General features: G+C 38.2%; 3 protein-coding genes and 1 long non-coding RNA gene across 5 annotated transcripts; 3 read left to right on the top strand and 1 right to left on the bottom strand.

Annotated features, from left to right (window-relative positions):
* Positions 1–246: 246 nt before the first annotated feature.
* Positions 247–9315, top strand: LOC114159533 (uncharacterized). Its single transcript, XR_003598605.1, has 2 exons — positions 247–392; positions 8905–9315. It is a non-coding gene; the product is annotated as an uncharacterized LOC114159533 (long non-coding RNA).
* LOC114159528 (cytochrome P450 2K4-like) lies at positions 4362–8680 on the top strand. Its single transcript, XM_028041492.1, has 9 exons — positions 4362–4602; positions 4688–4850; positions 5357–5506; positions 5663–5823; positions 6377–6556; positions 6646–6787; positions 7317–7501; positions 7580–7721; positions 7812–8680. Exons 1-9 carry the CDS (start codon positions 4396–4398, stop codon positions 7997–7999), a joined length of 1518 nt encoding a protein of 505 aa, XP_027897293.1. The 5' UTR covers positions 4362–4395; the 3' UTR covers positions 8000–8680.
* A 1489-nt stretch (positions 9316–10804) lies between the features above and the next one.
* LOC114159530 (cytochrome P450 2K1-like) lies at positions 10805–16294 on the top strand. The gene is made up of 9 exons (XM_028041494.1): positions 10805–11014; positions 11103–11265; positions 13092–13241; positions 13360–13520; positions 14283–14462; positions 14586–14727; positions 15505–15689; positions 15773–15914; positions 16016–16294. Exons 1-9 carry the CDS (start codon positions 10805–10807, stop codon positions 16201–16203), a joined length of 1521 nt encoding a protein of 506 aa, XP_027897295.1. The 3' UTR covers positions 16204–16294.
* A 1554-nt stretch (positions 16295–17848) lies between these two features.
* LOC114160198 (uncharacterized) lies at positions 17849–23638 on the bottom strand. 2 transcript variants are annotated; one of them, XM_028042666.1, is made up of 4 exons: positions 23433–23638; positions 19571–20257; positions 19358–19471; positions 17849–19120 (listed from the first exon to the last, which is right to left on the bottom strand). In XM_028042666.1, exons 2-4 carry the CDS (start codon positions 20213–20215, stop codon positions 18191–18193), a joined length of 1689 nt encoding a protein of 562 aa, XP_027898467.1. In that variant the 5' UTR covers positions 20216–20257; positions 23433–23638; the 3' UTR covers positions 17849–18190. The 2 variants fall into 2 exon arrangements, with proteins under 2 accessions (XP_027898467.1, XP_027898468.1); XM_028042667.1 differs by having other exon boundaries at positions 23487–23638.
* Positions 23639–23658: the final 20 nt, after the last annotated feature.

The raw sequence follows: 23658 nt of genomic DNA, 5'->3' as shown, positions 1-23658 counted from the left end.
AGATATAATTGTTCCCTGTCCTCTGTGCATTATGTGTTTTTTATCTCTACCTCATGCAAAGCCTAAAGCAGATAAATAGACTGAAATTTGTTTCTGTACCTTCCAATGTCTCTAAGAGGTATGAATACTTTTCCAGTGCACACTATTCAAAAATGTTTTACATAACAATCATACGGACATCATACTTGCAAATGCATCATTCACAATCACAAATTGATTTTGATTTCTCTGAACTGTATAAGGAATTCTGTTTTCAAATGGAGAAACGTGGAAAGAGATGTGTCGTTTTGCCCTCAGCACCCTGAAAGACTTTGGGATGGGGAAGAGAGTTGCAGAGGAGAAAATCTTAGAGGAGTGTGGACACCTCATTCAAGTGTTTGAGAGTTATAAAGGTAACATGATGCTAAACTCGTCATTTAAACGATTTAATCATTGTTGCAGTGGACTAATTTACATTCCTTTGTAACTTAAGTGTCCTCAAAAGATAAAACAATGACTCTTGCTCCACAGGGAAACCATTTAATACATCCCATCCAGTAAATTATGCAACATCCAACATCATCTCCTCAATAGTGTTTGGAAGCAGATTTGAATATGATGATCTTTGATTCAGAAACCTGGTTAGTCGGGTCAATGAGTCTATAAGTCTATTTGGCACTACAGGAATTCAGGTAAGCTTAATGTTTCACTTAAGCAACTTTGTAAATAATACACTGGGAGCCAAAGAGAGACTTTAGCAGAGTATGTATTGATGAATGTTATCTGTGTGAAAGGCAGAGACTTAAATGATTGTCTGAAGTCCAAACAATGAGCTTACAGATGCAACACATAGTATTTTACATGCATAAAAGTTTAAAACTAAATTCCCATAAAAGATACATTGTGAATTTTAATAATTTGTTATTTTACAACTATATCCTTGATTTTATTTTGTTTCACTGATTCTGTCATCCGTGAGATACAGCGGCCGGCTTGATAAATTTGTTCCTATGGCGATCCCACACAAAACCTGTCAAGATGCCACCTTCCAGGGCTTTTTTTATCAAAGAGGTGAGAAGGAGGGAAATATTTCTAGTCTTCCAATAAACAATATCTTCCAAATGACCATGCTTGCTTTGGCCTTTAGGGAACTACTGTGATTCTCCAGCAGTTTGTTAAATCAGATAATCTTTGCCATCCATGTTTGGATTAAAATGCATTACATGTTTTCCTGTTGCAGGTCACAGGTCTTATTTTGGCGAGTGTCTAGCAAGGATGTCATTCTTCCTCTTCTTCACCTCACTCCTTCAACATTTTCGTTTCATTCCTCCACCTGGAGTTTCTGAAGATGATCTGGATCTGACTCCAGCGGTGGGATTCACCATCCCTCCTTCTCCTCATGAGCTCTGTGCCATCAGTCAGCAGTGAAGAATGAAGCACTAGATTGTAGATGTTCTTACTATCATATGTTACTTCTGCATATCTTTACTCTTAATTTGCTCTAAATATGCTTCTTTAATTTGAACACTTTACTTAAAGAGTTGGATAGTTTTTACTGTTTTAGTTACTGGCCTTATCCCTGTATCTTTCTACTGAGTTAATTTCACTGACTTATATAGATGATAAAGAGATTCAATTTGTTTCCATTTTATTAGTGATGGTGAGATGAAGCCTCATGAGGCATTGAACCACTTGAGCCAACTGGTTCGAGAAAGGGTTCATTTCTTGATGCTTCATGTGCACACGAAACCACCTACTGGCCAGGTGTATAATCACAGCCAGCTGTATCTTAACACGTGTGATGCATTGAATTTTTGTCTATTATGGCTCTTGGGAATGACTTCACAAAAGGTGTAGGACGAAATCATTTGTCCACATAAATTATGTATACACATATGTGTATAATAAAATATTGTTTGAATGTATTCTCTGTGTGTAATTATTCCCAAAATAGTAGTGTCATGTGATATGGCATGTTGTGTAATAATGTTTTTCTGTGACTGTAGAAAAATGGCCTGGGCTTAATCAGGCAGAGGACAGTGAAAGTGCTTGTGGAACTAGGGAGGGGGTAGTGAATAGGCTAATGATTGTGTAACTTGGATGATTTCATGCATTTTTATTAAGAAACAACAATTTCTCCACAGTTTTTGGTTTCAAACAATTTCTCTTTTTTGACACTACATGGATGAGGTGTCATTATTGTACCCCAACTCCTTGGAGCACAATAAACACCTCACCTTTACAGAAAATAAGAAACAGTGAAAAATACAGTTCCTCATAAGCAAACATAATGCATCTGCAAATGTTCAGTTCACCTTACCTTGTTAGGGCTTATCAAATCAAAATGTTCCCACATAGGGGAAATCCTCCTCTTTCTCGCCGGCTCCATCCTACTCCTATCTATCTATCTATCTATCTATCTATCTCCTAAACTCTCCAAATACCAAACTAACTGTCTCAAACTAAATAACCACTATCCAAACTCTGCCATCCAAACTATCAAAACTCTATCCACTCTCTCAACTGACCGCAACTCACCTACAACAACCCACATTATGAATGGAGCCTGTGGGGTTTCTAAAGCTGTCAAACCCCGCGCCAACATCTGAGCCACTTCCCGAAGCAGTCACGTGGTACAGCCGCGGCTTCGGACGTCATCGTTTTCAGCTCCTCCCCTAAATGGAGCAAGCCTTTACGGAAACGCCCCGTCCATTACTCGACACACGCCTCGAAGCCTCGGCACATCACGTAACATCACTACATTTTATTTACTTAAGACAAAGCAAACTAAATTTACAGAGCATGTAATAAGAATTTAAGAGTGTCATGAAGTGCGGATGTAAGGTGGTGAGGCAGACGCAGATGGAACCAGGTAGATGAATGATGATGATGATTTAATGAACATAAAATCCAAAACAGTCCACAAACACCGGGCAGCACGGCCGAGCGGAAGCCAGGGCTCGACGCCGGTAGCAACCGGTTACACGAAGGGACTAGACGCCACAATGAGACAACAGCTAGACAGTATGAAGCGAACAAACAACAAGGACCCGACAAAGACACAGACACACAGGTGACACTAAATACACAGGAGGTAATTAGGGAACGAGAAACACCTGGGAGTAATCGAGGGGAGAACAGGACAACATGGAGACACAGAGACACAGAAAACTTGAAATAAACACAGAAAAACACGGAACATGACAAAGAGTGGTTACTCTGAACATTACCCCTTACAAGATCTCTTTTTCAGAAGTTGAAAAACATGAAATAGGAGCAAAATAAAATGAACAAATATGTATAATTTTTATGTGATAAAATGGTAAAATGCAACTGTTACTGTATATGGAAAGCAATTATGCAATTAAAAATAACAAATACTGCAGAATAAAATTTAGAAATCTTTAGGAAATTTGATCCATCTTTTAATGCTGTAACACAATCTCAAATCAACATAAAAAATAAATGTATACATGTGTATTAGAGCTACACAATGTTGGGTAAACATTGAATAATGTTAGTGAGTCTTTGTCATACAGAATGGCTGTTCCAAAGGTAAAAGGCTCTCAGAAGAAAAATCCAACACATACTCTTTTGGTCTGAAAGGCTGATAGAATGAAAGAAGAACTGAAAAAATAAAATAAACTAACAATGGACTTTGAAAACCATTGAAAGTATATTAAAACTAATTCTACAATGTAATAAAGTAGAGACTTTAACATGGATATACAGTAATGTGAACAAATAATTTTTTTCTCTTCATTAACTAAATCTCACATATTTAAAGAATTCCTCCACTGAGGATCAGGCAAATTTAGTAGTTTGTGACTTGCTATAATTAAATTGTTTCAAATACGAGGTCTGTGTGGCACAAGGTTGTGTGTGCATGAGGGAGGATGAGCTGGCAGGAGGTGAAAGGGAAGGGGGGGGGGAATGCAAACACTATTATGTCAATACTTGCAAAGTCAGAACAGTTGAGGACAAGGAACCTTTCAAAGATTTACAGAAGAGGATATATGCAAAAGAAAAAGCACAAATAAACATAAAATTGTTTATTGTTAATCGTTGTACTGGCATAGTACAATGTCTATTGTTGTACTGTGCCAGTACAACAATAGAGGAAACATGACAGACTCAGTTCTTTATTAATGATAAAATGTTCCTGGCATTAAATATTTGTGGTAAAAGTATAAATCCATTTTATATATATATATTTTTATTCATCAAAGTGGAGTAAACCAACTCCAGAGTTGAGATCAGCGTCATGTTAATGGACAAAGGTTAAATAGGCGTGGCCAACGGAGAACAACAATCCTACAGGAACATAAAGTCCTCTCTGTCTTAGCTAAACAGACAGAGAGGACTAAACGTTCTTAGCTAAACGTTCACACCAGAAGATTGTAAGCAGCTGAGAACATGGAGACTTTGAAAGATTTAGGTTTCTTTCTTTTCTCCAGTCCTACCACTGTACTTGGAGTAGGTCTCCTTTTCATAATCCTTTATTTGGTGACTGTTGGTTCCTCCAGAGAAACGGGTAAAGAGCCTCCAGGACCAAAGCCTCTGCCTCTGCTTGGCAACCTGCTGCAGCTTGATCTCCAGAGACCCTACAAAACACTGTGTGAGGTGAGCTCTGACTTAAACTGTACAGCAACATTTAAATCTATTTAATCTCTGTTTAAATGTTGTTCTCCTGTTTTCATTCACTCAGCTTTCCAAGAAATATGGGTCTGTATTTACAGTTTATTTTGGACCAAAAAAAGTGGTTGTCCTAGCCGGGTACAGGACAGTCAGAGAGGCTCTGGTCAGCAATGCAGACGAGTTTGGAGAAAGAGAAATCACACCTATGTTTGCGGATTTAGCAAAACATCGTGGTATGTCCAGAAGTAAATTATTACAAATCTTTCCAAAAGTGCTAATGAACCACTGTTAGACATTGTCACTTTTCTCTCATTACACCCACTGACTTCAATGTATTATATGGTTTCTCTGTGACAGATCAACGTAAAGTAGTGCATAAATTGAGAAGTGAAAGGAAAATTATACATATGACTTAAAAAAAAAAAAGAAAATCTGAAAAATGTGACATTTGCTCAGTTTTTTTAGTTATACTTGTACTGGTTTTGCAGAAGTAACATTTTTGCAATTTTGTTCTTGGAAAACAGACCAATCTCAGTCAGAATGGATGGAGCTTGTCTGTGAACATCCATTTACAATGTATTCCAGGGATTTTTTAAAAGAATTTACTTCTGGGCTTTGTGTTTACATAGAGCATAACTACTTATTGTTGGTCTATCACAGTAAAATTGCCAATTAAACAACTTGACAAAAGATTGAGACAAAGTTCAAAATTGATTATGAGTTCTGTTTACTGTATAAGGAATTCTGTTTTCAAATGGAGAAACATGGAAAGAGATGCGTCGTTTTGCCCTCAGCACCCTGAAAGACTTTGGGATGGGGAAGAGAGTTGCAGAGGAGAAAATCTTAGAGGAGTGTGGACACCTCATTCAAGTGTTTGAGAGTTATAAAGGTATAAAAAAATGCTGTGTTTCTCTAAGAAACAGACATAAAATTCTTCACTGAAATGGTTTAATCATTGTTGTAGTCTACTAATTCATATTCCTTTTGTAAGTTAAGTACATTTTAATAGCAGACAAGATAAAACAGTAACTCTCTTGCTCCACAGGCAAACCATTTAACACATCCTGTCCAACAAATAATGCAACATCCAACATCATCGCCTCCATCGTGTTTGGAAGCAGATTTGAATATGATGATCCTCAATTCAGAGGCTTGATTAGTCGAATCACTGAGAATATTAAGATATCTGGCTTGGCAGAAATCCAGGTAAGCTTAATGTCTCTCTTAAACAACTTGGTAAATAATTTACCAACTTGGTAAAAAATATACCACGTTGCTTAAGTTGAACTTGGTATATGGTAGACCACGACAAAGTTAGCTATATGAAAGGTAGAAACTGTTAAATTATTGTCTGAAGTCCAAACACTAAGCTGACTTATGCCACCCAATATTTTAAATGTATTAAAAGACCCCAAAGTTTAAAACTAAATTCCCATAAAAGACCTATTTAGATTTATGTAATGTTCGTAATTTGTGATTTTACAACCACATTCTTGATTGAATTTTGTTTCTTGGGGTTTTATGTGATAGACCATCAGAATGTGGTCCACAAAATGTGAGGTGAAAGGATAAGCACACATATAGTTTTAAAATGTGTTTTCATATAAATGTTACATCTATTTTTATTTATCACTGAATGGTATTCTACAAGTCCTTTAGCTCTCTTTAATGTTAAATACTTAAATAAACTGTAAATTTTAAATAATTGTAGTAGTAATACATTTTTATATTTCAAAAATATATTGTGCTTAATTTGAAGCTCTACAATACATTTCCTCGGCTGGTTGGATGGATAAAAAGCCGTCATGTTATTTTAAAAAATGCTGAAACGACGATGAGAAAAATTAAGGATTTAACCCAGAAACTGAAAGAGACACTCAACCCTCAGATATGCAGAGGACTGATCGACTGTTTTCTGATTCAAAAGCAGAAAGATGAGGCAAGGCAACACAAATCTATTTTTAAAGAATAATGGCAACATTAAACATGTTTGCCACAAGTACAGTATTCACACAGTTTTCTTTTTAGGACTCTTGTGTCAAAGACACTCAGTTCACTGAGGAGAACCTGTTATATACAGTGTCAAACCTGTTTGGTGCTGGAACCGACACCACAGCGGCAACACTGAGGTGGGGTTTGCTGCTCATGGCAAAGTATCCACAAATTCAGGGTATGAAAGACAAGAAAACATTTGGGTTATTTTCTCTATATCTAGAAGAAAATTTTTCAGACCTTTGTAGCTCTTTGAGATCAAAATGAATGTAGAGGATATTATTATCATTATAACCATTGTTATATACAGTATATATATTATTATTATTATTATGGTGCTATATTTGAATATTTGGTATGAGCTTTCTGTTCTTCTCTTAAAGTGTGAAATATAAACTTGGCTCTTTGGAAATAAAGTAATCTCTGTACAAAAGTTTGTATTCAACCTGTCGATGCAAAATTCCGTCATATCATTCCCAGTGAAGCATGTAGACTTTAATGGCTAATTTTATGCAGGATGCTTAAGTTTTTTAGTTATTGCAATATTCTTTCTCAATATGTAAAAGTTAGAAGGTTTCAACGTTTTCATCTGGAAATAGAAACTGTAGAATATTACATCTGCTAAACTTCAACAAAAATACAGTATTTGTGGTAACTGTGATCCCTCGAGGGAGAACTGTAGATCATTTCCTTCTTGTTTACTGCAGACCAGGTTCAGGAGGAGCTGACCAGGGTGGTTGGAAGCCGTGAGGTTCATGTGGAAGACCGTAAAAATCTGCCGTACACTGATGCTGTCATCCATGAGATACAGCGGCTCGGTAACATCGCTCCTATGGCGATCCCACACAAAACCAGTCGAGATGTCACCTTTCATGGATATTTTATCAAAAAGGTGAGCAGGATGAAAATATTTCTAGGCTTCCAACAGACAATATCTTCCAGATGATCATGCTCGTATTATTGTCTTCAGGGAACTACTGTGATTCCCCTCCTTACATCTGTTCTGTATGATGAGAGTGAATGGGAGAGCCCTCACACCTTCAACCCTTCTCATTTCTTGGACAAGGAGGGAAGATTTATCAAGAGAGATGCTTTTTTACCATTTTCTGCAGGTAGAACAACTCCAGCAGCTTTTTAATCAATCAGATAATCTTTGCCATTCATGTTTGGATTAAAATGCATTACATGTTTTCTCGTTGCAGGTCGCAGGGTGTGTCTAGGTGAGAGTCTGGCAAGGATGGAGATTTTCCTCTTCTTCACCTCTCTCCTTCAACATTTTCGTTTCATTCCTCCACCTGGAGTTTCTGAAGATGATCTGGATCTGACTCCAGCGGTGGGATTCACCAGCCCTCCTTCTCCTCATGAGCTCTGTGCCATCAGTCGGCAGTGAAGAATGAATCACTAGATTGTAGTTGGTCTCTCTACCAGAACACTGATGTTACTTTTGCATATCTTTACTCTAGATGTCTCTGTGTTACTATAATTTGTGCACTTTATTTTAGGAATTTGATTACTTTTATTTTTTTTAGTTATAGGCTTTATCCCTCCTATTTTCACTGCGTTAATTTCACTGACTTATGTAGATGATGACTCCATTAGTTTCCAAATACTTATGACATAGGAAATTTACAGAGCAAGTAATAATTTATGATAGTTTATTCTGAACCTTGCCCCTTAGAAGATCTTTTTCAGAAATTGAAAAACAAATGGTATAGTAACAAAACAAATGAACAAATATATATAATTTTGATGAGTTAAAATGGTAAATGTTACTGTTACCGTATATGGAAAGCAATTGAGAGGACACACCATGGCCAGTTTGCCACAGGAGCCTCTATTAGCTTCAACAGGGGAAGCACTGGATGTGAGAAAAAGTCTTTGAAGTACAAGTACTCTTTTACACTTACTTAAATCAGACATGAACAGTAAAGCTGCAATTTTCTACCCATTCATTGTGGTAACTTCCTTTGTGATGCTTTGTGGATAGAAAATGTCATATTTTGGGCATGCTGTGGTGGCATAAAGCATCATTACTTATTGTTGGTCTATCACAGTAAAATTGCCAATGAAATGTTTGTTTTTGTAACTTGACAAAACATTGAGACAAAGTTCAAAATTGATTATGAGTTCTGTCGACTGTATAAGGAATTCTGTTTTCAAATGGAGAAACATGGAAAGAGATGCGTCGTTTTGCCCTCAGCACCCTGAAAGACTTTGGGATGGGGAAGAGAGTTGCAGAGAAGAAAATCTTAGAGGAGTGTGGACACCTCATTCAAGTGTTTGAGAGTTATAAAGGTATAACATAATGGTGTGTTTCTCTAATAAACAGACATAAAATTCTTCACTGAAATGGTTTAATCATTGTTGTAGTCTACTAATTCATATTCCTTTTGTAAGTTAAGTACATTTTAATGTCATGATGGGTACCAGTTTTCTAACATGCAGAACACAAGACAGGAGAAGTTGCATATGAATAAGTGAGTTTATTGTGAACACAATAAATGATGAACATAGAGTGACGGGTCTGGTCCAGGGAAGGAATGGGCTCACGGAGCGATCGGCACACTATGTGAAGCAGAGCAGGATGAGATGAGTTCAAAAGCCGTCGGAAACGGGAGTACTAACAGGTAAATGGAACGAGCTTACTTGTGGAGATGAGGTTTGTTGTTTTGGGTGGATTCACAATAAATGAAACACTGACCAACATATTTGACGTGTATGATTTTGGTGATAGCTCATCAAACTCATCAAAATATTTGTTCACTTCTTGACTGTATGGTGTTTTCTTTATAAATGTAATGTAAAGTGTAATGTGTTCTTATGTAAAGCACTTTGAACTGTCTTGCTGCTGAAATCTGTGATACAAATAAACTTGATTGATTGATTAAAAGGAACAAATATATTTAATTTTGATGAGTTATAAGGTAAAATGCTTACTGTTACCATGTATGGAAAGAGGTGTGATGAGAGGACACAACCTAGCTCAGTGAGAGGTACTTTGTTGTTAGTTTTGTTGGAAGGTGCCAAAGAGTTGTGCTGCCAAATTTGGTGTGAACATTGAAGAATGGTGTTAATGTACACAAGCCAGTCATTATCTGTCACACCTGATGCCCTAGCAGCACCCCTCCCACCTTGAACGTGACTATTAATGTTCTACCATCTGTAATTGCAAAACAAGCAGCTGTCACTTTGAATTTTTTCCAACAACAGGACATCACCTGAAGTGTAAGCTCCGCTAGGAGATGATTTATCTACCATCTAACACAAAAACACTACCCAAAAGTTTCAGTTGTATGAAAAAGTGTTTGCTCCTTTAAGATTCTTTATTTTTTGCATGTTTGTGACACTTGTTTCAGAACATTAAAACAATTTAAATATTAGTCAATGACATCACAATTAAACATGAAATGCATATTTTAAATGAAAGTATTTATTAAGGGAACTCCTGTGTGAACATTAATAATCCCCAGTTAAACCATAACTGTGGTTTATCACACCTTACTTCACTGTCTCTAGCCACATTCAAGCCTGATTAGTCCCACACCTGTTCTCAAATAAGATATCACTGAAATGAAATCTGCCTGTTAAAGTGAAATATACCAAAAATCCTAAAAAGCTAGAAATCATGCCCAGATCCGAAGAAATGGAGGAACACATGAGAAAGACAGTCGGTCTGGAAAGGCTTTCAAGGCCATTTTGCTTTGTGACTCCAACGGACCACAGTGAGAGCCATTATCCACAAATAGCAAAACCATGGAACAATGATGTTGTTGGATGAAATAATGTTTGAGGTCACCTACGTGTTCACTGTCAACACCACCATGAAATGTACACATCAAAACAAAGCACAGCATATCACAAACTATTCACAGAAGAGCATATATAAGAGACCAAAACACAAATAAACGTAAAATCATTTGTCAGTACAACTGTAGAGGAAACATGACAGATTTAGTTCCGTCAAATTCAGGTGGAGTGACAGATTCACTCCCTCAAAGCTTCAGGGATGGAGTGGAGTAAAAGAACTCAGGAAGTTGAGGCCACTGCTTAAGCACAATGATGCACATACAGTAGGTAAATTGAGTGTGGCCAATGCAGAGCCAACCTATAGGTGAAGCAACACACCCACAGGTACATAAACTCCTCTCTGCCTGAGCTGTAGACTCAGACCAGGAAACTTTAAGCAGCTGAGACCATGGAGACTTTGAAGGGTTTTAGTTTCTTTCTTTTCTCCAGTCCTACCACTGTACTTGGAGTAGGTCTCCTATTGATTATCCTTTATTTTGTTTCTGTTGATTCTTCCTCCAGAGAAACGGGTAAAGAACCTCCAGGACCAAAGCCTCTGCCTCTGCTTGGCAACCTGCTGCAGCTTGATCTCCAGAGACCCTACAAAACACTGTGTGAGGTTGGCTCTGACTTAAGCTGCAGTGTAATATTTTCTGCAACATGTTTGATCTCTGTTTCATTTTTTTCTCCTGTTTTCATCCATTCAGCTTTCCAAGAAATATGGATCTGTGTTTACTATTTATCTTGGACCAAAAAAAGTGGTTGTTCTCGCCGGGTACAGGACAGTCAGAGAGGCTCTGATCAACTGTGCAGAGGAATTTGGAGAAAGAGAAATTGGACCTATATTTGATGAAATAAACAAAGGACATGGTAAGATAACAAATTAACATATAACAAAGTTTGTAACAGTATGGACAGTACTAAAACCTTTTCTCTCAGCACAACCTCCAACTTCTCGGAATTTCATTGTAATTGTATGAAAAAATAGTGCAGAATTTGGAAGCAGATGAAAAACTTTGTTTTTTCAACAAAGGAAAATCTGCTAAAGTTGTCATCCATTTTTAATCAGGGTTTTTCGGGACGCAGTTACCAGTGCTAAACGTCTACCATAGAAACTGAACTGAAATTTTTGCAAAATAGCTGAAGCTCAGTCAAACTGTGCAGAGTGTCAGTAAACATTGATTTTGAAGTTGTGCTAAAGATTCTCAAAGGAAGTCAATCATTTTCTTTTCACATCCATCCATCCATCCATCCATCTTCTTCCGCTTATCCGAGGTCGGGTCGCGGGGGTAGCAGCTTCAGAAGGGAGGCCCAGACTTCCCTCTCCCCGGCCACTTCTTCTAGCTCTTCCGGGGGAATCCCGAGGCGTTCCCAGGCCAGCCGAGAGACATAGTCTCTCCAGCGTGTCCTGGGTCTTCCTCGGGGCCTCCTCCCGGTGGGACGTGCCTGGAACACCTCACCAGGGAGGCGTCCAGGAGGCATCCTGACCAGATGCCCAAGCCACCTCAACTGGCTCCTCTCGATGTGAAGGAGCAGCGGCTCTACTCTGAGTCCCTCCCGGATGACTGAGCTTCTCACCCTATCTCTAAGGGAGAGCCCAGCCACCCTACGGAGAAAACCCATTTCGGCCGCTTGTATCCGCGATCTCGTTCTTTCGGTCATGACCCAAAGCTCATGACCATAGATGAGGGTGGGAACGTAGATCGACCGGTAAATCGAGAGCTTCGCTTTTTGGCTCAGCTCTCTCTTCACCATGACGGACCGGTACAGCGCCCGCTTGACAGCAGACGCTGCGCCAATCCGCCTGTCGATCTCCCGCTCCCTTCTTCCCCCATTCGTGAACAAGATCCCGAGATACTTAAACTCCTCCACTTGGGGCAGGACACCCCCCCTGACCCGGAGACGGCACTCTACCCTTTTCCGGCTCAAGACCATGGCCTCGGATTTGGAGGCACTGATCCCCATCTTGGCCGCTTCACAATGCTTTCTTTTCACAATGACGGGTTTTTTGTGCCCCTCCTGCATGTCTCTGTAAACTGATTTTCTGAAATGAGTTGTTAATCTTTGCAGCTCCTCCAGTGTTTAAAGTATATTTATTTAAGGTGAGTGGTCATATTTTGTAAGGTTTGCAGTTGTTCCAAACTCCATACATTTCTTAGACGTTTCAACATTTATCTGTGAGATATTAATAGCTTAGGATATTTTGTACAAACTTCATCACAACTTCATCTCTGTTGTCTACTGTGTTATTTTGTCTTAGTGGTGCTGTTTGTCCACAAATGTTCTTTAACCAGTCTCTGAGGAGCTGTAAACTGAGACAGAAATCTACACTATTCTACTAATCTTACTAATTACATAACTTCTGAAGGACATTGGTCTCAGTTGATTTCATTACAGTGTGCCACTGTAAAAACACAGCATACACACACAGATAAAATTGTTCCCATTCCTCTATATATTAAGCTCCACCTCATTTAAAGCCAAAGTAGACTAACAGACTGAAATTTGTTTCTGTGACTTTACAAGACATTGAAAAGGTCTGTAAGAGGTATGAGTATTGTACATTTCTGAGTCCTGCAAAGCACAGTACCCATATATTTTGTTTAATCATTTTCATAACAATCAAATGGACTTTGTACTTGCAAATGCATCATTCACAATCATAAATTGATTTTGATTTCTATGAACTGTATAAGGAATTCTGTTTTCAAATGGAGAAACGTGGAAAGAGATGCGTCGTTTTGCCCTCAGCACCCTGAAAGACTTTGGGATGGGGAAGAGAGTTGCAGAGGAGAAAATCTTAGAGGAGTGTGGACACCTCATTCAAGTGTTTGAGAGTTATAAAGGTAACATGATGCTAAACTAGTCATTTAATCGATTTAATCATTGTTGCAGTGGACTAATTTACATTCCTTTGTAACTTAAGTGTCCTCAAAAAATAAAACAATGACTCTTGCTCCACAGGGAAACCATTTAATACATCCCATCCAGTAAATTATGCAACATCCAACATCATCTCCTCAATAGTGTTTGGAAGCAGATTTGATTATGATAATCTTCGATTCAGAAACCTGGTTAGTCGGGTCAATGAGTCTATAAGTCTATTTGGCACTACAGGAATTCAGGTAAGCTTAATGTTTCACTTAAGCAACTTTGTAAATAATACACTGGGAGCCAAAGAGAGACTTTAGCAGAGTATATATTGATGAATGTTATCTGTGTGAAAGGCAGAGACTTAAATGATTGTCTGAAGTCCAAACAATGAGCTTACAGATGCAACACATAGTATTTTACATGCATAAAAATACCCAAAAGTTTAAAACTAAATTCCCATTAAAAACAAATTTTGGAATTTTATTTTGTGACCCTAAAGTTTTAAACTAAATTCCCATAAAAGACAAATTTTGGATTTGGGATTTTTATTTTGTGATTTTACAATCACATCCTTGATTTTATTTTGTTTCTTAGGGTTTTATGTGAAAAACCAACACAATGTGGTGCACAAACTGTGAGGTGTAAGAATGAGCAGACATATAGTTTTAAAATGTATTAACATGTACAAATTTGACATCTTTTTGTATTTATCTCTAACATGTCTTCCTCAAGGATTGTCCTTTATTTAGCTCCATCCTTCTGTTCTTTAAATCAACTACCTGCCCTTGCTGCGTATCTTTGCAGGGTCTTGCTGCCAATAAGAAGTTGATATTGTTGTTGGTGGTGGTTGCAATATGTGGTATATTTCTGATATTAATGTTCCACCACATTTAGCATATAGACCTCTTAAAGCTGCGTTCCAACAAGACTTTACTCTTTGCTCAAGTTCATTTTGACTCCTTTAAAATTTAATAAGTATGGATTTTTTAAAATGTATCTTTCTTAATTTAAAGCTCTACAGTACATTTCCCCGGCTGGTCAGATGGATAAAAAACCGTCAGGTGATTTTAAAAAACACTGAAAAGACGATCAGAGATGTGGAGGATATAACACAGAAATTGAAGGAGACACTCAACCCTCAGATTTGCAGAGGACTGGTGGATTGTTTTCTGATTCGAAAGCAGAAAGACGAGGCAAGGCAACACAAATCTATTTTTAAAGAATAATGGCATCATAAAACATGTTTGCCACAGGTACAGTATTCACACAGTCTTCTTTTTTCAAACACACCTGTCTCATGTATATTTTCCTTCCAGGACTCTTGTGTCAAAGACATTCAGTTCACTGAGGAGAATCTGATATTTACAGTGATGAACCTGTTTTCTGCTGGAACCGACACCACAGCTGCAACACTGAGGTGGTGTTTGCTGCTCATGGCAAAGTATCCACAAATTCAAGGTAATAAAGAGGAGAACATATCTGGGATATTTTATCTGCATCTAAAAAACATGATTTGCAGCATTGTTTCTACATTTAAATGTTACAGTGTAAGTTCCAGTAGTGCTATAGTGCCTTGCCAAAACATTCACAACCCTTATTTATTTATTTTTTTTTACACTTTATTAAATTTAGGGTAAAAAGATACAATTACATCTTTCATTTTTTTTCTTTCTATTTTCAGCAAATTTTAGCAAGTGTGGATATGTTACATTTTGAAGGCAGGATGGTTCTAGTAAAGCTACGTCCTGTTTCAGATATTGGCAGTGAATGTTTATAACGATTAATGTGATAAAACACCACAAAGTGATATAGTCCTTATTTTAAGATCTATTTTGATTATTTGGATGTTTTGAATCAACATAAGCAGAAATGATCTCTACATGAAAAAAACATTGTATCCTTTAAATCCTGGTCGGAGCAAATAATTTCCTTGCTTACCATTGTAGGGGCCAACGTTCAAATTTGGAAATTTTAACCTTGGCTTTCAGTAAAGTTCACATAGCTTTAATGGTTGATCTGCAAAAAGGAAAAGCAAAGCTTCACATAAACTTTAACATTAGGTTCTTTATTTGGTTTAACATTTTGACTTAAGGCTTAAAGACAAATACAAGGTTTAGAGATTTCCATCAACTCTGGTAAACTGTTAACCATTAGGTTTGCATTTTGCCTATTTTTTGTGGTAACTGTGATCCCTCGAGGGAGAACTGTTGATCATTTCCTTCTTGTTTACTGCAGACCAAGTTCAGGAGGAGCTGACCAGGGTGGTTGGAAGTCATGAGGTTCATGTGGAAGACCGTAAAAATCTGCCGTACACTGATGCTGTCATCCATGAGATACAGCGGCTTGGTAACATCGTTCCTATGGCGATCCCACACAAAACCAGTCAATATGTTACCTTTCAGAAATACTTCATTAAAGCGGTGAGGAAGTGGGAAATATTTCTGGGCTTTCAACAAAAAATATTTCCAAATTTATGATGATCCTGCTCATATTTTGTCTTCAGGGAACTACTGTGATTCCCCTCCTTACATCTGTTCTGTATGATGAAAGTGAATGGGAGAGCCCTCACACCTTCAACCCTTCTCACTTTTTGGACAAGGAGGGAAGATTTATTAAGAGAGATGCCTTTCTGCCATTTTCTGCAGGTAGAACAACTCTGTCTTTTTTTGTTTTACTCAGATACACACTATCAGCCATGACTGGATTAAAATATGTTAAATTTATGTTAAATGTTTTCTTCTTGCAGGTCGCAGGGCGTGTATAGGAGAGAGTCTGGCAAGGATGGAGGTTTTCCTCTTCTTCACCTCACTCCTTCAGCGTTTTCGTTTCATGCCTCCACCTGGAGTTTCTGAAAATGATCTGGATCTGACTCCAGCGGTGGGATTCACCATCCCTCCTTCTCCTCATGAGCTCTGTGCCATCAGTCGGCAGTGAAGAATGAAGGAAAATATTAAGGTTTTTCCAGTCATAATAAATAATTAAAAATAATTAAATATTAATTAATAATAATTTAAAATATCTTAGTTCCTCTGAGGCTTTTTCTTTTAGATTCAAGGTACCTTTTAAAAATAGTCTTTAAGCAGGTATTAACCATATTTTTGATTAAACCCACCTTTCTATTAAAAATGTTTTATGTTGATCTAATGTGGTATTCTAATTTTAAATTATGTGTTCTTATTTGTTCTAAGCAGAAAAATTCTAACAGAAATAAAGGCTTGAACATCTATCTGTGTGGTTAATCTATAATACTAATACAAAAGACAGCTACCAGTATTTATCCTCCTGAGACCCAGCAATACATTTTTGTCCTCTGTGGAGGACATAGGTTTTTTTGTTCATAACTCTGAAACCATACATGCCACTGTGTTAAATCCTGTTGGTCCTTAGAGAGGACATCCTGGGCCTCGAAATGTGTTCATATTTGCCACAAGAGAGTCCCGATGTCCTCTCCAAAGGACATACTGTAATAAATAAATAATAACATGTTTTGAAACTTTTTCAATTGTAGTGATGTTTTTTCACTCCAAAGAGTCATGTAGTGTAAAAAAAAAAAATTCAAAAACTTTTTTTTTTCTGGGTCTCAGTTATAGAAAGCCACAACAGCTGCTGTGTACTCCTGTGTGTCATCGACACAAACAGTCATTTATGTACATAAATCACAACTGACTTAATAGTTTTTTCATACTTATAATTGTTGTTTACTGCATTAAAATTTGAGCCATTTCTGTTGTGCTTTCATTGTATAAACCCTCAGGAGATGTGAACATGTTTATTTCTCGAAGTTTAAGATGGAGTAGTTTGTGTGTTTAATTTGGAAGTTTAGGCGGCACTGTTGCCCTAAGTAGTTGCTAGCAGAAGAAAAGCTAAAGTTTTTGCTAAACAGTCACAAGATAAGAGCAACATATGTTGAACTTCTTTATAGCTACGCACATCTCTCTAATAGTGTGAAGACACAGTTCTCTGACTAAATTTAATTGGACATTTGCTAATCTTTTGCTGAGGTCACTGTAATTGCGTAATTGTGACTGGAAGGATGTGTACGAGCTGCTTTATTGACAACTACTCTGTGCTCTCATGGCAGGGGCCTTTCGACATAATCGCTTTTTAAAAGTTTGTGTCGCAGCCTTTCTGTATTGAAAAGTCTCCGACAGACAATACTGATGAGTTGCATTAACTTTACTCATAAAAGAGAAGTGCGATCGGTGTACATATTTAGACAACAACTGAATTTTCAAACATTTCTTCAATATTATTAAGACCAGTAAAATGGGCAAATTTAGCTGGATTTTCATCTCGATATATAAATTCGCTATGCTTTTGCAACTTACTGTACATGTTCGCTTGGCTTTTGCGTACTCCTGGCTCAGTGGTTGCAGCTACTGGCCTATACGTAGGGGGGGAAAGTTATTTAATGGTTTTGATTCTCCTTCTTCATAATATTAAGTGTTAGAGTTATAAAACTGTAGTCTTGTTCTTGTTAAGTTGCTTTTGGTTTAATTGCTTCTTTGTCTCCCAAGATTTCAGCAGTCAACATTCCATCCCGTTACTGGAAATACCTTACATTATGAAATAATTACTCTTTCTGGATCAAAATCTGAGTTTTATTTGTTAAACAGGTCAAAGTTATGAAAATTAACTGTTTGTGTTGGGTTTCCTGTTGATACAAGAAAAAAAATCACAAAAATATACAGATTCATGATTTGTTTTAAATTGTGGCCAAGTTAAATCAGAGGATTTAAAACTTTCAAATCTGTCAAGCTATTGCTGTACGTATTGCATGATAATGAACCTCAGAAATAAATTGAATAAAAACAGCTACTTTTACATTAGTAGTCCTAAAAACGTACCTTACACAACAATGCTACAGCAAATTAAAAGAAACACAAGTTCAAGTTCTTTCAGAGGACTGAACCTGTGTTATCTAAGGTCCTTCCACCTTGATGCTACTGAGTGGCTGATTATGTGAAGAGGAGTTCATGACCTGCTGGGTAGACCCGCTGCAGTCTGTGAAAGTCCTCGCAGAAAAATCTGCTGTTTTACTCTCTGGCGTTCTGAATGACTGAGTGTGTGTGTGGTCGTACAAGGAGACGTATGACTGTGTGTAGGGTGCCAGGAGGGCTTGACTGTTTTGCTGTTGATACGCAGCTGGATACGTTTGTGACTGAGAGGAAGTGTGAGTAAGAGGAAGACTGTCTGCGTTGCTACATGGTGGAAATCCATTTATGCTTGGTGGGCTCATTCCTGGAACCTTAAAGGCCTCTGCGCTTTCTAATCTCTCTAAAGAGTTGTAGCCCGGCTGAGTCTGGCTGCACTGAGAGAACGTGCCTTGACTAAAAGTGTACGTTTCTTGGCCGAAAGAGGTAGTGGCAGAGGTTGCTGGCAAAGACGATGGCGAGGGAGTTTTGTTGAGCCGTTGCGGGGTTCTGCTACAGAGTCCTGCTTTAGAGGAGAGTGTTTGGAGAGTGCTGAGGATCTGCTTCTGAATCTGCGTCTGCTGTGACTGCTCCCTTTCCAGGCGGCACTGCTGCTCCACCATCATCTTCACTGCCAAGCCCAGGCTGTGAACCTCAGAGCCAAGGGTCTGGATCTGGTCCTGCAAGCTACCTCTTGCTCTGGTGTCCTGGACCGCCGATGGTGGATTTGAATTCGCCTCGCTACTGCCTTGAGTCCTTGGGGACGGCAGACGAAGAACGGTTCCCGGAGATGAGGATGTCAAAGGCGCTGGCGGGCGATTAGGAAGGTGAATCCCGACACGTGGAGGAGGATGAAGGGAGCGGACGCTCATTCCTGGTCTCTGTGCAGCAAAACGCCGAGGGGAACTATTATGCCCAGGCTGCCCCTCCATAACAGTCTGAAAGAATAAAAACACTATATTTAGGAGTGGCTATGGTGGGACCTTCAAAAAGGACTGTTCAGACTTGTATTTATAAATCTATTGCCACTTCTCTCTTGGATTGTGTTGAAGCTATTTGATAATAAACACAAGTTTTAGATAAATACTACACAAATGCTACTCCCAGTAAAACATAATATACAGGAGCAGGCGAAGCATTACTTTTAGACTTTTTAAAGTTTGTCGAGATCACACCTTTTCAGTGGTCAGGTCATAGGTTTCCGGCTGCTGTGGTAGAGCACTGCTTAAATCTGAACTTTGAACACCAGCCTGATCTCTCCTTAACAACGCCGCCATCTGGTGGAATGACTGGTAAATGTGAAAAGTATTTAAAAAAAACTACTTTAGCAATTTATACAGCTTTAAAGCAATTCACCAATTTTATAATTGAGAAAACTCTGTAGTTACCTTTGCCCTATGTGACAGTGCTCTGTCCAAAAGTCTTTTTCGAGCTGCCAAAATTGAACTGGTGGCTGGGGAAGGTGTAACTCTTCTTCTCAGGAATGCTCCAGAAGCCATTAACGTGGAAGACATGTTTGAACTTGTTTCTGGCCTCCTTACAGGTGGCTGGGTCACCCTTTGTTGGCCATGCTGTGCAAGTGAAGTGACACTAACAATCTGAATGTCGTTTTCTTCCTTATTTCCACCGGATTGCTGCTCCGGCCTGCTGCTTCCGCTAGCCTCCCCAGATCCAGAGGAATTTGAGGTGGTCTCTGAATTGGTGGATGCCTGTTTGGAGAAGTTAGATGGAGCTGGATACTCAGTGCGATGAGGCCCGTCCCTCATCAGGTTCTGAAGGTGAATGTTGCTCCACCTCTCCTGCAATGCCCCAGCTTGCGCTTGAGCTGTTTGCGCCAATGTGCCATCTCCAGCCTCCAGAGGTCTAACCCTCCCTGGTGGTCTACCCTGGAACTCCCTCAGGTACAGGTAGATGGCTTGAGCAGACACCTTGATGTTCTCCAACTCCAGCACAGCTTTGATTTTGCGGAAACTGAGACCAGCCTTCCGCAGCTCCACCACTTTGTGTTTGGCAGCATCATCTAGTCGGCCCATGCTTGTTCAGTCTAGATAAATCCCCAGTTCAGATGATAATTGCTATAAGGGTCAGAAAATAAAAGAAGTTAGAAACAGTTTATGTTTTTAAAGCACACTGTTATTTTGCATTGTATTTACTGTAAGTACATGTTAAAAGAACAAAAGTGCTTTTTGAAGAATATCAAGTCCCATCACGTTTTTGAAGAATGCCTGTTGCTTTGGATGTTTTGTACAGTCAGTGTATATTGGGAATAAAGCGTGTAGAATTCAGTGTGTTAAATGAGTCAGAACAGAGTACTTTTGCTCTAATGTCAACAACAACTCTATTTCTTTACTTAGTAATTTTGAGGTAAAGACGTAATGCACCTCACAGTCTATTTTGAGTCATCAAATAATTGCTGAAATGATCAGAAAATGATCAGAGTATGTCAGATGAATGCACTGTGAGCCCTCAGAATGTTGAGGTGAGCTTGACCTTCAATGGTGCTGATTGAGTGTCTGCATAGGGTATCACATATCTTATTAGAACGTAGTCACTGCTGCAACATTATAAGTGTTACATCCCCAAGGCAGTCTAGGGGTTTTGGAAGGGGGCTGTAACAATAGATAAACCACAGAAAAATGAAGAGACAAACCCAGGAGGGTAAAGTTAAAGGATTTATTCTTTAAGTGGGATCGGAAGAAGTCTCAAAATTGAACATGAGAACCTAAAAGAAAAGAAAGGGGAGAATAACAACAAAAACCGGGGTTTCTAGGAGACAAATCCTCCATCACCGCACCACAAAGCTGCAGCACACATGCTGCCCAATTGGCCAAGAGGCCCTGAAAGTCAGTTTCCCAGCTAGCCTTATACTCTGCTAATCAAGAGGCAGAGTGAAACCAGCTGGGCCTGCTTAACCCGCCGGAGCTCAGCAGCAACCTGAATTGGGGGAGAAATCCTACATGCAGCCACCACTGCATGTAACAGTAAGAATTGTGTTGATACTGCAGGACGTATATTCCTGATAATCTGATAATCTATCAGATTCAATTCAGGACTTTGGCTGGGCCACTCAAAGTTACTAATTTTACTTAAAGTTTAAAGACATTTTGGTAAAATTTAAAGTTTACTTGAAATCTAAACCAGTTAGGGGTCTGTTTACTTAACTGCATATACTGGCTGGCTATGGCTAATAATACATTTTTGTTAATGTTAACTACTACTAAAGTATTGTAGGATCTTTTGCAGTATGTGTGGATAATTGTTCTAATTTCATCTACTTCCTCTATTCTTATTTACATGTTTGAAATAAAATAGCTTTCCAGTACCAAAACGTTGTTGTTGGACTTATTTTAGAAGGAGTGTCTGTGGCTAAGTCATCAGTTACCACTAGTCAAAGGCTTAGTGTAACATCCTTAAAGGCCATCTTTTAAGGATGTTTAGTTGTTTCAATAATTTAAGGAAATCTCTGGCACTATTCGAATAGGAGTCAAATAAGATCATTGTTTTGCATCCAGCCCTTCACTGTGTTGTTTATGTGCGTGCTCTGTTTTGCATATTTGATAATTATATTATATTAAACAAAGTAACAGAAAAGTGAAACTGAACAAAAGGTCATGCATGACATTGTACTTCAACTTCTTCCTTTTTTCTAATTTGTAATCTTTACAGTAAATAGAACAGAAGTTCAACATTAATCAGCTTCCCTCAAAAAAAGCACCTTTGAAACTTGTCATGCTTTATGTCTTCAGTTGAGACATCTTAAGAAACTCTTTTCAGTGACACATGTTCAACAAGATTTATTGCTCACAGAGGCAAGAATCAAACAGTGTGGGTTGAGATTTTAGTTCGCTTATGAGGTATGTTCTAATCTCATGCTGGTTATAATTTTTCATGGATAAAGGGCCTTGTAAAGGCCCCTTTCACATTTTATTTAAAAAAAAAACTGTGATGTACTTTATAAAGCTTTCATATGTAAAGAGCAGCACAGACGAGTGCATAATTATAAAGTGGAAGGAAAGTTATAGGTGGGTTCCTATTTTTAGTAAATATAAATCTGAAAAGTATGGCCTCAAAATATACTTAACCCCTTTCAACTGAAGCCCCGCAATAACAAAAAAAATACAGTATAATGATTTGGCTTCAGAAGTAAATAGAAAATTAGAAAATAGAATGCACCTGCATATAGTTTAATCTTAGCATAAATACAGCTGTTCTGTCTTGGCTTCATAGATTTGCTGAGATAATGTTTGGGACTGACCAATGATAAAGCTGTGGAAAAATTTTAAGCAGGGTTAGGTTATTAAACAATACCCTAATCCCTAAGGGCACTGTTCAAAAAACATGTCTGTCCACCTAAAGTGACAAGCTGGGTCAAAGGAAAGCATTAATTAGAGATACGGCCAGGAGGCCTATCAAGAAGCTGCAGGAATCCACAGTTCAGGTGGAATAACCTGTTGAGGCAACTATTAGTCATGCACTGAAAATGTAGTCTTTATGGAATACAGGGAAGAAGGCAGGCATTTCCAGAAAGAGGCCATAAGAAGGTCTGTTTGCAATCTGTTATAGACACAGCAAATATTTGGAGGGAGGTGTCCTGGTCAGATGATATGCACAAAATCCTGTTTGGCTGAAAATGCCTTACCACTTTAACTAGTACTCCCAATTAACATTGCCAACTTATCTTAGTTGTACCAACTAATTTAAGAAAATCTGAATGCCTATATCATTTGTGGACACTAGTGAGGAAGGGAGATGTAAAAGACTAGGGTGGAGCAAAACGACTATAAATATACAGACAATGCTACAGTCAAATGGTTTAAAACAAGCCATTCTCATGTGTTTCTTCAGCTCAGTAAAAGTCTAGATCTAAATTCAATTAAGAAATTGTGGCAAGATTTTAAAACTCATGGTCACATGCTGCCCTGATTGAGTTCTGCAAAGAAAGGCTTGGTGTTGTTGGTCTTAGTAAAAGCCCAGTAAAATACATTTAAATGTGATCTTATAACATGACAATGTATGAAACAGTTCCAATGGTTTTAATAATCTAAATGAAAAAAAACTATTTGATCTTATCTTGTTTATATATCTGAACTCAGAATAAACAATCACATATTCAGAATAATAACTATGTTGCTGGCATTGTAATGACTTGTAATAAACTCCCAACTATACACCCGTTTTATCCAATCAGCTTTACAAGTAAATGCCCACACTGGGCTGCTTGAAAATAACCCGCATGTGCAGGAAACTCACCTGGATTAGCTGAGCTAGCTAACAACAACAGCCAAAATAAAGTGCAGCATTCACCTTGCGGAAGCCAGTCGAAAATAAGGAAGCTCTGCTACGTTTTTACATTTAAAAAAAATGATAAGAATGATTTCATGCACACAAGTGACACGGTTTGGATATATTTCTCTCTTGCGCTCTCTCTCATACGCAAACGCGTAAACCATTCCTCGTCAAATAATGTAAAAATAAA

Source organism: Xiphophorus couchianus, chromosome 16, assembly GCF_001444195.1.
Source record: "Xiphophorus couchianus chromosome 16, X_couchianus-1.0, whole genome shotgun sequence".
NCBI classification, from domain to species: Eukaryota; Metazoa; Chordata; class Actinopteri; order Cyprinodontiformes; family Poeciliidae; genus Xiphophorus; species Xiphophorus couchianus.
The sequence above is the reverse complement of the archived record's forward strand: the minus strand, read 5'-3'. Positions and strand labels throughout refer to the sequence as shown.